General features: G+C 37.6%; 1 protein-coding gene across 6 annotated transcripts in view; it reads left to right on the plus strand.

Annotated features, from left to right (window-relative positions):
* The window catches only part of cacna2d3a (calcium channel, voltage-dependent, alpha 2/delta subunit 3a), an 807750-nt gene extending 794698 nt beyond the window's left edge, over positions 1 to 13052 (plus strand). For all 6 annotated transcript variants that reach the window (XM_059649881.1, XM_048547899.1, XM_048547901.2 and 3 more), the window contains 3 exons: positions 6160 to 6269; positions 9284 to 9366; positions 12064 to 13052. In XM_059649881.1, coding sequence (XP_059505864.1) covers positions 6160 to 6269; positions 9284 to 9366; positions 12064 to 12156 — 286 coding nt within the window. In that variant the 3' untranslated portion in view covers positions 12157 to 13052. The remainder of the gene's footprint in view (positions 1 to 6159; positions 6270 to 9283; positions 9367 to 12063) is intronic.
* The last annotated feature ends 2655 nt before the right edge of the window (positions 13053 to 15707 follow it).

A 15707-nucleotide genomic window follows, 5' to 3' on the forward strand; every position in this document is an offset into this window, starting at 1 on the left:
ACATCTTCGTTAGTGTTTTAATATTTCTAGTCTCACATTCACAATGTGTCTCCTTAATGAATAAATGTTTTCAGTACAGTATTCTGCTGCATCTATTGGATGTAAATTACAGAATCATGTTTTAGTGTCTACCAGCTGTATTCAGATCCAACATTCCAATACCTCCCTTCTTCAAAATGTGACTCCTTTCTTTCACCTCCAGCTCTGTTCACATCCCTTCCTTCATAGCAGTGATTTTCACTCGCTTGCCACCCATCTCACCCAGCCGAGCTCTATTAGTGGTCCATTTTCATTCTTCGCTCCAACATCTGTAAGTTCTATTGAGCCTGACGATGAAAATCATTATGAAATGAAACATGAACAGACAAGGGCCTAAGACCAATACAAGCCTGAAGCAGATTTGGTTCTTTGCTGAACACAAACGAGCACTACTTTGATCAGAAAGAACCCCTGATATCCACTCTATTTACCCTCTAACCCACAATGGCACATCTTTTCCATGAAAATAGTCTAAAAAGGAACAATCATAATGAAATAGAGTCTATGGATTCTCCTTTCACTGACTGTTTTCCACTTAGCTATGTAGTAAGGCTAGAATTGAAGTCTAGGACGGAAAAATGAGAGTTATCCATTTGCTTATTATCTTGATAACTGACAGACAACGTACAAATTAGTTGTATAGCTATTGTACAAGTTGCAGAATTGTCATTTCCTGACTTACCTGCAGATGACCAAGAACTATTTACTTATGGACATTTTTATAGACACACTTTGTCAGAGGAGCTCTCCATATATCGTTGGATTCTGACAATGTCATAAACATATTTATCATTATACCTTACTAAAAACCAAAAAAAACTGCAGACGCTGGAAATCAGAAAAAAATACAGAAATTAATCAGAAAGCTCAGCAGGTCTGGCAGCATCTATGGGGAAAATCAGTTAATGATCCTTCTGAGGAAGGGTCATTGGACCCAAAGCATTAATTCTGATTTCTCTCCACAGATACTGCCAGAACTGCTGAGATTTTCCAGTGATTTCTGTTTCTGTACGAATTTATCTTGTTTGAATCAGAGGTTTTATATTGTTATACTGAATAAGAATAGGATGCTGTAATTCCTTGTTAGATTCCACAGTTGACTGTTTTCATTGACTATACTGAGGATATCGGAATATGACTTTTACAACTTGTTCCAGCCTTGATTCATTGAGTTAATTACCTCACATTAATAGCAAAATATTTGAAGACTTACTTTTACCGTTACTGATACTAAGATTGGTGGAATAGCAGATAGTGAAGGTGACTGTCGGAGAATGCAGCAGAGTATAGGTAGATTGGAGAGTTGGGCAGAGAAATGGCAGATGGAGTTCAATCCAGGCAAATGCAGGGTGATGCATTTTGGAAGATCCAATTCAAGAGAGAACTGTATAGTAAATGGAAAAGCCCTGGGGAAAATTGATACACAGAGATCTGGGAGTTCGGGTCCATTTTACCCTGAAGGTGGCAACGCAGGTCGATAGTGGTCAAGAAGGCATACGACATGCTTTCATTCATCGGACACAGTATTGAGTACAAGACTTGGCAGGCCATGTTACAGTTGTATAGGCAGTGGAGGCCAAGTCTCTGGATACTTTCAAGAAAGAGATGGATAGAGCTCTTAAAGATAGTGGAATCAAGGGTTTGGGGATAAGGCAGGAACAGGATACTGATTGTGGATGATCAGCCATGATCATAATGAAAGGTGGTGCTGGCTCGAAGGGCCAAATGGCCTACTCCTGCACCTATTGTCTATTGTCTATTGACTTTGCTTCGACCACATTTGGAATACTGCATACAGCTCTGGTCGCCACATTGTCAAAAGGGTGTGGATGCTTTGGAGAGGGTGCAGAGGAGGTTTACTAGAGTGTTGCCTGATATGGAAGGCACGAGCTATGAAGAGAGGTTGAGTAGATTAGGATTATTTACATGAGAAAGATGGAGGTTGAGGGTTGACCTGATTGGAGCCTACAAAATCATGAGAGGTATAGATAGGGTGGAGAGCAGGATGTGTTTTCCCAGGGTAGGGGACTCAATTACTAGGGGTCAAGATTTCAAGGTGAGAGGGGAAAAGTTTAAGGAAGATATGCATGGAAAGTTCTTTACAAAGAAGGTGGTGGGTACCTGGAACGCGTTGCCAGCAGAGATGGTAGAGGCGGACGTGATAGCGTCATTTAAGATGTATCTAGACAGATACATGAATGGGCATAGAGATCCTTGGAAAATAGGCGACAGGTTTAAATAGAGGATCTAGATCAGCGCAGGCTTAGAGGGCCGAAAGGCCTGTTCCTGTGCTGTAATTTTCTTTGCTCTTTGCTCTTTGTCCTGCTCATTAATTGAAATTCTCAGAATGTTGAGCTTGACGTTTGACCTATAAGTTCACAAAATGCTGTCTATATAAATGAAACATTGCAATTATCATTGACCTCAATTCACAGGCACACTTTCAAATATGACAAGTGAATCTTAGTATCTGAAATGTTGTGATTCTTAGTTGTTATGTAACATGTGCGCATGGGACAGTTAAATCTTGTCAATGTGTATCTGAAAAACTTCACATGGGGGTTAACACAAAGAGAAATTCCAGTAGGAGTATATCATCATTAAAGGACGATGGGAGAGCTTGGAAGATCAAAGAAGTGATTCTTACATGTGTTTCATTAAAAGAAATATTTAGTGGTAATGAGCCCTTTGATTTTGAGGCTAGTAGGTGAATTTCAGTCTTATCAGTTTGTTTTTCAAGTATATAATTTGTGTTACAGTATGTATGATCTGTATATATCAGCATTATTTACTTTAGAGCTTGGATTCTGAACCAGTGGCATATGACTTTTAGTCTGTGTATATGAAGGGATTTAATCATTAACCTGTCAGTCTTTATGGAGTCAGTATGTGTGAGAAAGCAGTTCTTGGAGTGATAATTAGAATTTGTTAGCATTGTTAGTTTTACAATTGAGGAGAGCAAACATTGACAAGTATTAACTTGTATTTGGATTAGAAGAATCAGAAATTGATTTTCTTTGCTTAGGGAAAGCTTTTGACATCAGTTTGCAGAAAGCCGAGATGAGGTTAGATCTAAGATCAGTTCTTCTTGGGAAAGGAGCAAGTTCAGATCAATTAGGAAGTAGTTTACCTATGGTTTAGGTTTTAGTTTGAAAATTCAGCCTTTCTTGGGTTGGAAATTAGTAAAGCTAATACACAGGTGCAGCAAGTAATCAGGAAGGCTAGTGGGATGCTGGCCCTTTATTTCAAGGGGTTTGGAGCATTAGAGTAGGGATGCCTTACTATTATTGTACAAAGTGCTGATGAGACCACATCTAGAGTACTGGGCGCAATTTTGGTCCCCTTATTTCAGGAAACGTATCATTTCATTTGAAGGAGTTCAAAGAAGGCCCACTAGAGAAAGCGTAGGGCCCCTTAAAGATCAACAAGATAACCTTAGTGATGAACCTCAGAAGATGGGAGAAATATTGACTGAAGACATTGCTTCAGTGTTTACTGTGAAGAAAGAAATCGAGGCTAGACAACTCAGGGAAATAAATATTGATGGTTTGAAAACAGTTCACATTTCAGAAGAAATAGTGTTGGAGGTCTTGGAGAACGTTAAGGTGGTTAAATCTCTGAGAACTGATTAAGAGGATCCCGGATATTGTGGGAAGTAAGGGAGGAAATTGCAGGACCACTAGCAGAGCTATTTGGCATTATCTATAACCATTGGTGAGGTGCCAGAGAACTGGAAGGTGGCTATTATTGTGTCATTATTTAAGAAAGGCTGTAAAGGGAAGCCTGGAAACGACACACCTGTGAGTCTGATATCAGTGGGTAAGTTGTTGGAGGTGATGATGAAAGATTGGATTTTCATGCTTTTGGAGAGGCGAGGAAGGATTAGGGATAGTCAGAATGGTTTTGTGTGAAGGAAATCGTGTCTCACATACTTAAATGAGTTTTTTGAAGAAGTGACCAAAAAGATTGGTGAGGAAAGAGCAGTAGATGTTGTTTATTTGGATTTTGGTTTGAGGGATATGGGCCAGGAGCAGGCAGATGGGACTAGTTTAGTTTGGGCTTATACTTGGCATGGACTGGTTGGCCGAAAGTTTCCACAGGATTGACTAATTAGTGAAGTTAGATCAATTGGGAATCAGTGTGAGCTTGCTAATTGGATGCAAAATTGGCTTTACGCAGGAGACAGAGGGTGGAGAGTTGTTTTTTGGAATGATAGCCTGTGACCAACAGTGTCCCACAGGATCGGTACTGGGTCCATTTTAGTCGTTTCTATTTGGATGAGAATGTAGAAGAGTTGGTTAATAAATTTGCAGATGTCAGTGATACAGTGGACAGTGAAAAGGTTAACTAAGATTACAAAGAGATGTTGATCGATGGGTCAATAGGCTGGGGACCGGTAGATGGAGTTGAATCTGATAAGTGAAAGGTAATGCATTCTAGTAAAACAAACAAGGGCAAGTCATATACAATTCACGGTTGGGCCCTGGGTAGTGTTGTAGAACAAAGAGATCTACAGGTTCAGATGCATAATTTGTTGAAATTTGCATCACAGGTAGATAGGATGGTTAAGAACGTGCTTAGCACAATTGCCTTCATTGCTCAGATCTTTGAGTGTGGGAGTTGGGACATCATGCTGAGGTTGTACAAGATGGTGGTGAGGCCTCTTCTGGAAGACAGTGTGCAGTTCTGGTCATCCTGTTATAGGAAGGATATTATTAAACTGGAGAGGGTTCAGAAAAGACTTCCCAGGATGTTCCAGGAATGGAGGGCTTGAGTTATAAAATTAAGCTGGGTAGGGTGGAACTTTGTTCACTGGAACATTGGAGGTTAAGGGGCAACCTTATACAAGTTTATAAGATCATGCGGGGCATAGGTAAGGTGAATAGCAAACGTCTTTTCTCTAAGGTGGAAGAGTTAAAAACTGGGCATATTTTTAAGGTGAGAGGATTAAGATTTAAAAAGGAATAATGAGGGGTATTGACAGAGTTAATGTTCATTGTCTTTTCCCTAAGCTGAGGGATTTCAAGACCAGGAGGCACATTTTTAACATGAGAGGAGAGAGATTTAAAGAAGACATGAGGGGCATTTTTTTTACATAGAGGGTGGTTTGTGTGTCAAATGAACTTCCTGAGGAAGTGGTGAATACGGATACAGCACAATGTTTAAAAGACATTTGGTAAATACTTTAATAGCAAAGGTTTGAGGGATATGGGCCAGGAGCAGGCAGATGGGACTAGTTTAGTTTGGGCTTATATTTGGCATGGACTAGTTGACTGAAAGGGTCTGTTTCCATTCTCTATGACATAAGGGCAACTTTTTTACACAGAGTGGTTAGTATTTGGAATAAACTGCCAGAGGAAGTGGTGGAAGCTGGTGCAGTTAGAACATTAAAAAAAAATTGGATAAGGAAAGATTTGGAGGGATGTGGGCAAAATGCAGGCAGGTGGGACTAATTTAGTTTGGGAACATGGTCAGCATAGACTAGTTGTATCTGCTTCCACTCTGTATGACTCTAAGGCTAGGATGACCCCTGATATGGACGGATTGTCTTATGACAAAGGTTAAACAGGTTAGGATTCTACTCACTGGAGTTTAGAAAAATGAAAGATGACAGGATTATTAGGGAGCTTGACAGGGTAAATTCTGGGAGGATGTTTCCCCTCATGGGAGAATCTAAGACCAGAGGGCATATTTTCGGAATATAGAAGTGTTAACACTGAGATGAGGAGGAATTTCTTCTCTCAGAGGGTTGTGAACATTTGGAATTATTTTGCACAGAGAGCTATAGGAGGCAGAGTCCTGGTGTATATTTCAGGTTGAGATAGACCAATTTTTGATCATTGGGTGTATCTAAAGTTATTGGGAAAATGCACGAAAATGGATGCAATGAATGTTCAATCAGCCATGATCCTGTTGAATTCCAGAGCAAGTTTGGGGGGGTGATGAATGGCCCAATTCTATTCCTAATTCTTATGGTCTAATGGTTTTTACAAATGCAAGACTGCACTTTAACTGCACTACCTGTTTAAGTTGCATATTGTGGTGAATGTGAAAGGAAATTGAGATCATTTCATGATAAATGTTTGAGTAAATAACGTATTTCTTTTATGTTCATTGCAGGTCATTTGTCATCCAACAAATTCCAAGCAGTAACCTCTTTATGGTTGTTGTAGACGCCAGTTGCGATTGCCCTATTGGACCAATTACAATGGACCCTATAGAAATAATGTATATCCTTTAATATATTTGATTGAATTTATCTGTTTTTCAAAAATATTTACTTTTATGCATGAATACTTTCCAACCAGCAAAAGCAACAAAGCCGATAAGAACATCTCAGAATAATATCTATCTATTTATAGGGCATAAGGTGTGTGTAATTTGGCAGCAGCCACACTGTTATGTAGTTACTTTGGAAGTCTCCCAAGCAGGTATGGTTCTGTCCTTGATTTGTTCATGTCAATTTATTTAATTCCATTTACTTTTAGTTTGAGTAATATGTTTTCCTAACATGGTCAGTTTAGAAATTTGAAAATCACTATAGTGTAAATTTTCTTCTATCTCTGCCTCGGACTGTTGAATGACCAGTGAGTGATATCTAGGCTTTCAAGGATGTGGCTGGGAGCTTGTTCCGTTACATTTCTTGTGCTGCATGCTCCATAACCATTCCTAGGTATGGCTTACATGACCAGCAGGAGACCAGTGGTGCAATAATATGCAGTCAGAAGGATGTAGTCCTGGAATCCTCAGCATTGTCTCCAGACTAATGCTCATTATTAAATCAAACATTGGCAAGAAAATCTTCTGCTATTGGCAGAGAACATAGCAGGAGCAAAATATATGCTGAGTAGTTAATGCATTTAAATGCCCCTCATCAAGTGTGGCTTTGTAGCAGCACTACTGACTGTGCTCGCTGGGGCCTGCTGGACATATCTGTCAGCCTAGGATTGATGATAAAAAAAGCAACACACGGCTGTAAAAACTACTTGACCTCATCAGTACCAATGTACCTGTTGCAAATGCATCTGTACTTGACAATATTGATAGGAATGACATTATGGAGAAGAGGCACTGTTGCTTTGGACCAGAACGTATCTCCTAAAGTTTATTCAGGAGATAGCCTAGACCCTAACTTTTATATTTTTAAAAAGGGAAATATGATCTGCTGTGTTCCAGATTTAATTCAATTGGCCCACCACTAAGCTTCAATCAAAGTACACTTTAGTCTTACATTGCGGTTAGAATACAACAAAAGAAGAATTGGCATAACTTTACTCTATTGAAATACTTAACAATTTGATGTATTATTTAACCATTAATCATCAACTGTTCCAATATAGGCAGCATCCCATAAACACATCCTTGACAAAAACACAATTCAGCAAAACAGCCAGCAGAAACCTTCTCAAGTAAGTAAAAGCAAAACTAAAAGTCTCCCTGGGTCTGTGTGAGCCCTGACCCCACCCACTCATGATTATTCCATCTTAATTTTGTAAAAAAACATTCAGGGAGAACTTACTCAAAGTTGTCCCTGTCTGAAGGAGACATTTCTGCACCTTGGTGACAATACCCCTCTTTAAGAGAAACAGGACAGAACACATCTGTTAAAAACACAGTACTGTCACACTGTGTTCACATTGAGGTCACTGTCCATTTTGCTGTATGCACTTACCAGAATGCCAAATAAGATAGATTTCGAACAGGTCTCATTGTTCAAAATTGAACATCCAATTGGCACTTAAGCAGGCCAGCAGAATTGTAATCCACCACAATCTTTGGCCTCATGGCCTATCCTGTCACTCACTCTATCATTACCATCAAGCTAAGCAATCAATACTGGTTTAGTGAAAAATATAGGAGAGCGTAAGCAGCTTAGGAGTAAACGTGTTAAACAGCAGAAGCAACATGCTACACAATTAGTTGATCCATCGCTTCACTCAAAGCTCTGATGTGAAAAGTGATGGATTGTTAATCAACTGACTTGAAGAGTCTGTTCGATGAATATCCTCATAATGATGAAGTTCAGAAAGTCAATGCAAAAGACAAGGCTGAAGACCTTACAAACATTTTCAACCAGAAATGCCAAGTAGATGATCGATCTCCACCCCTTGAAGATGTCTCAATATCTCAGAAATCAGTCGTCAGCCAATTTGGTTCACTCCACATGCAGTCAAAAAAAATCAAGCACACTTGATACAGAGATCTGGATACAGACTTCTTCTGGGTCTGTCCTGTCCCACCAGCGGAACAGGACATAGCTGAAGATGAAAATTGTGATAAAAACCAAAAGAACTGTGGATGCTGTAAATCAGGAACAAAAGTAAAGTTGCTGGAAAAGCTCAGCAGGTCTGGCAGCATCTGTGAAGGAGAGAACAGTGTAAAGATGAGTAACAGATCAATTGATCGTTCAGAAAATTAAAAGTGGCAGAGAATGACTAAAATGTAGATCAGGAGAAAGAAATTAAAATATGAAAGAAAGCTAGGGAGAAATGTAAAAATGGATAGCAAGGGTTTCTACAAGCACCTAAAAAGGAAAAGTGAGTTTTGGTCAATTAGAGAATGAAAATAGTGAAATGATAGTCACTAGGAAAGTGGTACCGAGCAAACTGATGGAGCTGCTGGGCTGACAAGCTGGGTACTGATGGACTTCATCTTAGGATCTTAAAAGAGGTGGCTGATGAAGTAGTAGATGTGTTGGTATTAGCTTTCTAAAACTTACTAGATTCTGGAAAGGTTCCATTACACTGGAAAGTAGCAAATATTTCTCCACTATTCAGCCTAACTGTGAGATTATAGTAACAAACAAGCCAAAAAAGGAAGTTTCCTTCCCTCACTGTTCATAAACCTGTTAGGTTTTTGGAATACATCAGTTGCCTTGTAGTCATTTTCTTAATGTTAACACCTTAATTTCTAGATTTTATTTTTAAAAATGCAAACTCTCAAACTGTATAATAGATGTTTAATTCATCTTCTTTATTTTAATCATCCAGGCATCTGAATTACGAGCCAAGTAACATGACCTCTACGTCACAAGTCTGAGTTGCTGTTATTCTTTAGTATTATAATAACATTCACAAATTGAGAGCTCAGGAGATGCTATATAAATGAGTGTTTCTTCAGTTTCATGAAACATTTTTAAGTTTGAGACATACTATGATTTTCCAATCATTTCAGCTGCACTACAATTGAAAGTATGCACTAAAAATGCAATATTTTAAACCAATGCTTCTTAACTGCCATGAACATAATGAATCACAGAAATGTGATCATCTTAGATCTCAGAAAATCAGAAGACGTCCGGATTCCTGTCATCCATTCCATGCTGAAGTAAGCAACTATACTTAAAGCTGATTAATCAAATTATACAATAGTTATTTTTAGGAAACAGTTAAGCTGTTATTTTCAATGAGTCAGGAATCTGTCTTTCTCTTTCTATAGGTGCATAATACATTTAAAGGAAGACTTTCTATAATATGAATTAAAATGATTACATATATCTTTTAGCTGCTATCAAACTCCAATTATATTCATTATTTAGTTAATGAGCTGAAACTAAAAAAAATGAATTACTTTAATCTCCAAGGTCACTGTGCCTGAATGCTTCAATTGTTTACATGGTTCTGAAATCAATGCTGTTGTGTGGCTCAGTTTTCGTCTTGATGTTACATTTGACATGGTTTACAAAAAGGAAAATCAATGCTCAGAGAGTGATAGATCTTTATGGGCAGATTCCTTTGAAGTCCATAGTGAGCACCATTGCCACACTAACGAATGAAAAATCTGGTGTATTCTAAATGATGAGCACTTTTGTTCTTCAACAAAAGTAATATTTGAGGTCTAGATTTTCACTCCCTGTCAGGCCTGCAGAGTCAGGATAGTTCCTCACTCCACAAACCTGCTGTTTGAAAATTGTTGCCACAATTTCTGATCTTCAGTCTGAGACAGAGTATGGATTAGAAGTCAGGGTGAGTGACTCCAGTAGAAATGAGGAGGCTGCCAGTTGTGAAGGCGGGCTAGCCAAAAGACCCACCTCGGGAATCCAGCATTGTTTCCGGTGTGTAAAATTAAAAAGACAAGATCATTTCACCCTTCACTCTGACCTCTCTCATTCCCTGCACACTACCCAAGCCTCATCTATGGCATCCATACCATTTCATGCCCTATAACCACATCCACTTACTCGTCATATCTCTGATATGCTATGTTGCTTTACGCGCTCTCCACATGGACCTTTGCAATCCCAGTGACCACTGACATCCTCTACGCATCCCCCATAGTCTTTTTAAAATTAAATAATGGCAAACAGGTACACTGGCTAGACCCGCATTTATTTATTTGTCTATTTGTCCTGGAGATGGTGGTGTGTGGCTTTCTTAAATTGCAGAAGTCCATGCATTATAGGTATACACAACTGCTGCAGGAAGAGACTTCCAATAATTTGTCCCCAGGACAATGAAGGAACAGTTTTATAGTGACATATTAGGGTATGTGGCACAAAGGGAAACTTGGAAATCTCTTTACATGCATTTGACTCTTTCCCCAAAACTCTCATCAAATACTTATTAAAATTTGGAAGACTAATCACCTGGTCGAATACTGTTCCAAAAATTTGTCTGAGGATTGATATTTCTTCAAGATTCTTCTTACCTCCAGCACAATTTCCCTTCAGATTTCCTCCAACTGTCCTACAGGTGTAGCTAATGTCTTGAGTATAACAACCTGAGGCAAAACTCTCTTGGTTCTAATATTTTTTAACTCTGAAGTTTCTTATCTAAAACTCTCTGCCTGTCTCCTCAGCTTGATTAATCCCTGAAGTCTAATGTAGTTTCAGGAGTCATCTATTAACCATAATTAAAATCTTTTACTCAATACACTGAATATTAAATGAATTCTGTCAGACAGAGATGTTCAATGCTTTACAACTAGATTGTTGAAAAACTAAAACTAAAATGGTTTAGAAACTTGTTCAAGATTAGAGACACACCCAGAGTCTATTCACCGCTTAAATTCTTCATTTTTTCTTAAATTCTTGTTGGCCCTTTGCTCTTTTAATATTTATCTCCCAGGTAACTTGGCCACACAATCATTTACCAGAAGCCAGGCTCTTTACCAGAAACCAACTCATAGAGAATGTTAGTATCAACATCCCAGCATAGGTGTTTTGTCTCTGTACCAAAAAACACACATATACCCTCTGGCAATAAAAGCATTGTAGGTAGTTTCAGAAAAATTTAAAAGATTAACGCTCAAGAATTAATATTACAGAGATAGAAACAGGTGATCAATTTTATTTGTTATTAATTTGTGAAAAAATTCCCAAGGTATTTCTTAGACCTTAACAAGAAGAATACTTACTATGTCAATGCAGACAACATTAAGAGGCATGACCAATTGTTTGAGCAGAGATATTAGTTTAGAGAGGTTTTTATAAAGCAAGAAACCTGGAAGACTCAAGGCACAGCCATTATTAATGGAGTAAAGGGAAAAGATTTGGACAAAATTTTAATGCTAAAAGAAAAGTGAGTTTGGGAGATGGAATTCTAAGATTGAAAAAGCTTACAGTGATGAGAAAAACTCAAACTAGGAAGCAATTTAAATATTTGGATGAGAATTTTAAACTTGGTATGTTAGTTGACTAGGAACTAACACAAGTCAGTGAACTCGAGTGAATGGGATTCGGTATTGAATCGGAGTTAGACAACTGAGTTTTGATTTTGCTGATATCTGCACATAGTGGAGGATGTTAGGCCAGCCAGTAGATCATTGGAATCATGAGATCTGATGATGAGGTAGGCATGAAGGCAGGTCTCAGGTAGTGAATGATTAAGGTAGATAATTTTGGAGATGGATATGCATAACCTTTGACAATGTCTTCCCCACCACTGAGACTCAGCACGGCTACAAATAGAACCACAAGTATGAACATTAATAGCAACCATTGGTAACAGCAAATTATTGCCCTATGATAATGTCATAATTTTGTCAAAACTTTTGTAACCATAAAAATAAAATTAATCATTTCAGGAAAATGCAAGAGAATGTGGAGGTGCACTTGGTCTGACCCCTTACTTTGCGATTCAGCTGCTGCCTCTCACTGTTGCATTGTCTCACACGTGACAGAAACTCAAGAACTTTGAACTTTGGCATGCTGAATCAAGGAAAGAATCGTAAACTGAATGTCAACAGTTTAGAGGAAATGCCAAGCAGTGAAAAGCTCCTAAATTACACAAAACATTAGAAACTGAAACTTTTTGTGGAACCACAGTGAAGGTAAATGTTAGAGCTGAACTAGGTAAACAATTTGCAACTTATGCAAAATATATACAGGTATTGTCATTATGGTAACCATAAACTGTGAGACTAAACCATTCACTTTGCAGACATCATTGGTGATTGATTGTTTTGAGCCTTGCCTTATCCTTAAGAGATTGAACTTATTTGTGTACAGTTTTAAATAAACAATCTCTTGAAAACAGCAGGTTTGATGTAGCATGGAGTACCTTTTGTTGTGTCAGTTGTTAACTCTATGTTCCATAAATGCATTTTCTTATTTATCTATATCATTTGTACATGACTTTAATATAAAGGAAATTAGTGAATAGTTGTTTCTGTACACAGACTGTTTACGGTGTTAAAATGTCAACTGGTTGCTGAAATCCCATTAGAAATAGATATGGAATGAAAAATCACCTTCAACTCACCTTAAATTCAAAATCAAATTATATAACTGCCATATCAATCAATGTTTTAATTCAAACCCTCATTTGTTAAAATTAGCAATTTGTTGTTTTACTGTGCGTCTTCATTTCCACACACAAAAAGCGAGGAATACTGTAGCAAGAATTATTCTTAGTAAAACACAAACTGTTATTTGCAGCTTTCTAAATATGCACGTTTTGTATGATATGCCCAGTGATGCTGAATATTACAAAGAGGAAAATTGCAGAAATGTATGAATATGCATAGAATATTTGATCATTCACAATATTCTGAATAAAGAGAAATGTTGTAAATTTGTTGACTTTTTTATTTAAATCCAGAAATGTTGCTGCAATCCCATTGGAGATACTTAAATACATACAGCTAACAACTTCACGCATCAGGATATAGGCAGTTACTTATAAATGCTGCAATGGATATTCAATTAAATGGGACTGTGAGTTAAAAATAGACAACTGATTAATTTAAAAACAAATTATTGCAGCAAAATCTATTTCAGAAGTTTTGAATGTGATCATATTTCTGCATGCAAGACTGAAAGACAGTGCTTGTACTGAACTTCAGTTGTCCATGGAAGGTAAGAAGAACAGGAGTAGAGCTGTACATGTAGCCCTTGGGTTACGAATGAGTTCCATTCTGGAATCTGTTTGCAAGTTGACTTGTACACAAGTCCGAACACAATGCAGGACTATATACAGGAAACATTTGCATGTGGGATCTTTAAAATTACATCCTTGTATGAGATTGTTTTCATAAGTATAAGTATTAATAAATCAGATATTCATAAATCAGGGACGCTCTGGACAAAAAAGACAAGCAAAGGAGAAAGAAACTGCATAGGGATCACAAAGTGGGAAGTTGAGAAAATAATTGAGAGAAAGCAGAAAGAGTGAAAACCAAGATGAAAAGAAATACAGAAAGGTAAAAACAAAAGAAGTGCACAAGCAAGAGGATAGCTAGTGAAAGATATGCAATAAAAGAGAAACATCGGCTGAGATTTTGCATGTCAAGTATAAAACAATCGCACCTACCAATAAGAAAACGGTCCACACAGATTTAACATTCTCTATTGTAGAGATTTCCTTTTCCAGACTTCAGTTTAAATCCAGCACTTAGTCAAGGGGATCTCCAAGTGTCCATCAGCAACAATGTCCGTAACTAGATTAAGTAGCCAATCACATGGATGAATTCTCACAGACAGCAACCTAGGACTTTTTTTTAAATGTTTAGCCTACATTTTAGTTACATTTTAAAAGAGTAAAATAAATTATTCTGAATTCAGAAATAAAGTATGATAAATAAGGATTAACAATTTATTAAAATGTGAGTTATGTTTTTCACCATCATAGGAAAGTAGAAATTTTCAAGTTTAATATTAGTTTTTCAGGGTCAATCGCAATGTTTTAGATGTAATCATGAAGTTAGTAGACTAATGAAAATGCAGATACATCTCATTTAACAAAGTGTAACCTTTCCCCAGGGTTTTTTTTAAAACAGCAGAGCCTTCATTTAAAAATAGAGGATTTCAGCATTTTTCTGATTGGGGATTGCAGTCCAGGGGACCTTAATTCTGCCTTCTCCTGAGAAGTGTTGAATCACTGCTAGCAAGTTCTGGATTTTCACATTATTCTGTGTATGTGTGGACTCGTCAGGATGCTGTCAGTTTAAGTGGGGTAATAATAGGCAATGTTCACAGTTTCGCTGACATTAGTTCTGCAAATTTCCATCCATAAAAAAAGAGCAAAAGTTGAACAATCACTTATTAAAGAAATATATGTTTTTCATCCTTGAGCCACACCACAGGAAATAAACTCTGTTATTAAATGAAATCAACTAGTTATTAAATAATTTTACAGTGTTCAGAATATTAAGCTGCTGTAAAAACATTTTTGAAAACTCTTATTGTTGTGAAATATTGTGTGTTGAGATGAGATTACAAAGTCCATTATGCAATCCGAACAACACTGGAGCTGTTGTTGCCAATGGCAGAGCACACCCATGGTAATTGTGCAGGGACTGGGGGACAGGTCACACACTTATTTTACAATCTAAGACCCAATATTTCACTTAGTGAAGCTCCCAGAATATGAACATTGGAGGAAATAACAGTATGAAAATCTGCACACCAGACTGATGATGATCAGAGCTCCTGCTCTAGACCAACAAAGCAGGCCAAATCTTTTGGGGAAGAGAGGCACTTTATAGACCCAACAACACTGCATTGAAACAGCCAAGCCAGATGGAACAAGTTTTCAGACATATGTAGAGTTGCAAATGTAAATGAACCCTTTTTTCAATGTTTGTTTTTACTCTCCATGGAAAGCACAGTATGCAATGTAATTTAGTTCTATCTCAGAGTTGTACCCATTTCATCTCCAACATTGTTTGTGACATCTACTGCAGGGCATAAGGGCAGTGAGTAATTTTTTTTATTCGTAGTTGCAATTTCTGCAATTTCTGCTTTAAAACTCTAATTGTTGCAAGAAATGTCAAACAACCTTACTTGCTGAGCATGAAAAGATATGTTGTAGTAGCAGGTGTAACTGCTTGTAGAGCAACATTGCATTGGGAAAATGATGTTTGGATTCATTTTGCCATCAAAAGCAAGTATCTATATTTTCACAGGTGTGGTGCAGGCAGTCTATTCCACATTCCTATCATGGTCTTCCCTATGTTAAATGTTTGTAACTTTATGTATCGTTCTACAGTAATTTTACATTTTTACCTACATTTAAAGGACATGTTGTTGCACATTCTGCTTTTCACATTTAGTGGATGAGGGATAAAAGCAAAATGCTGATACAATCTGGATCTTGTAAACAGAAGAGATTGTGATAGCCCCGAAGTGGAGATCCTGGCCTGCAAATCACCATGGTTTTTCACACGACATCTAATGCCGAGCATTTCCTCCACTCTTAACATCAGTCCTACCACTAGCTCTGTTCACA

The sequence above is a fragment of the Stegostoma tigrinum genome, chromosome 11, assembly GCF_030684315.1.
Source record: "Stegostoma tigrinum isolate sSteTig4 chromosome 11, sSteTig4.hap1, whole genome shotgun sequence".
Classification (NCBI taxonomy): Eukaryota; Metazoa; Chordata; class Chondrichthyes; order Orectolobiformes; family Stegostomatidae; genus Stegostoma; species Stegostoma tigrinum.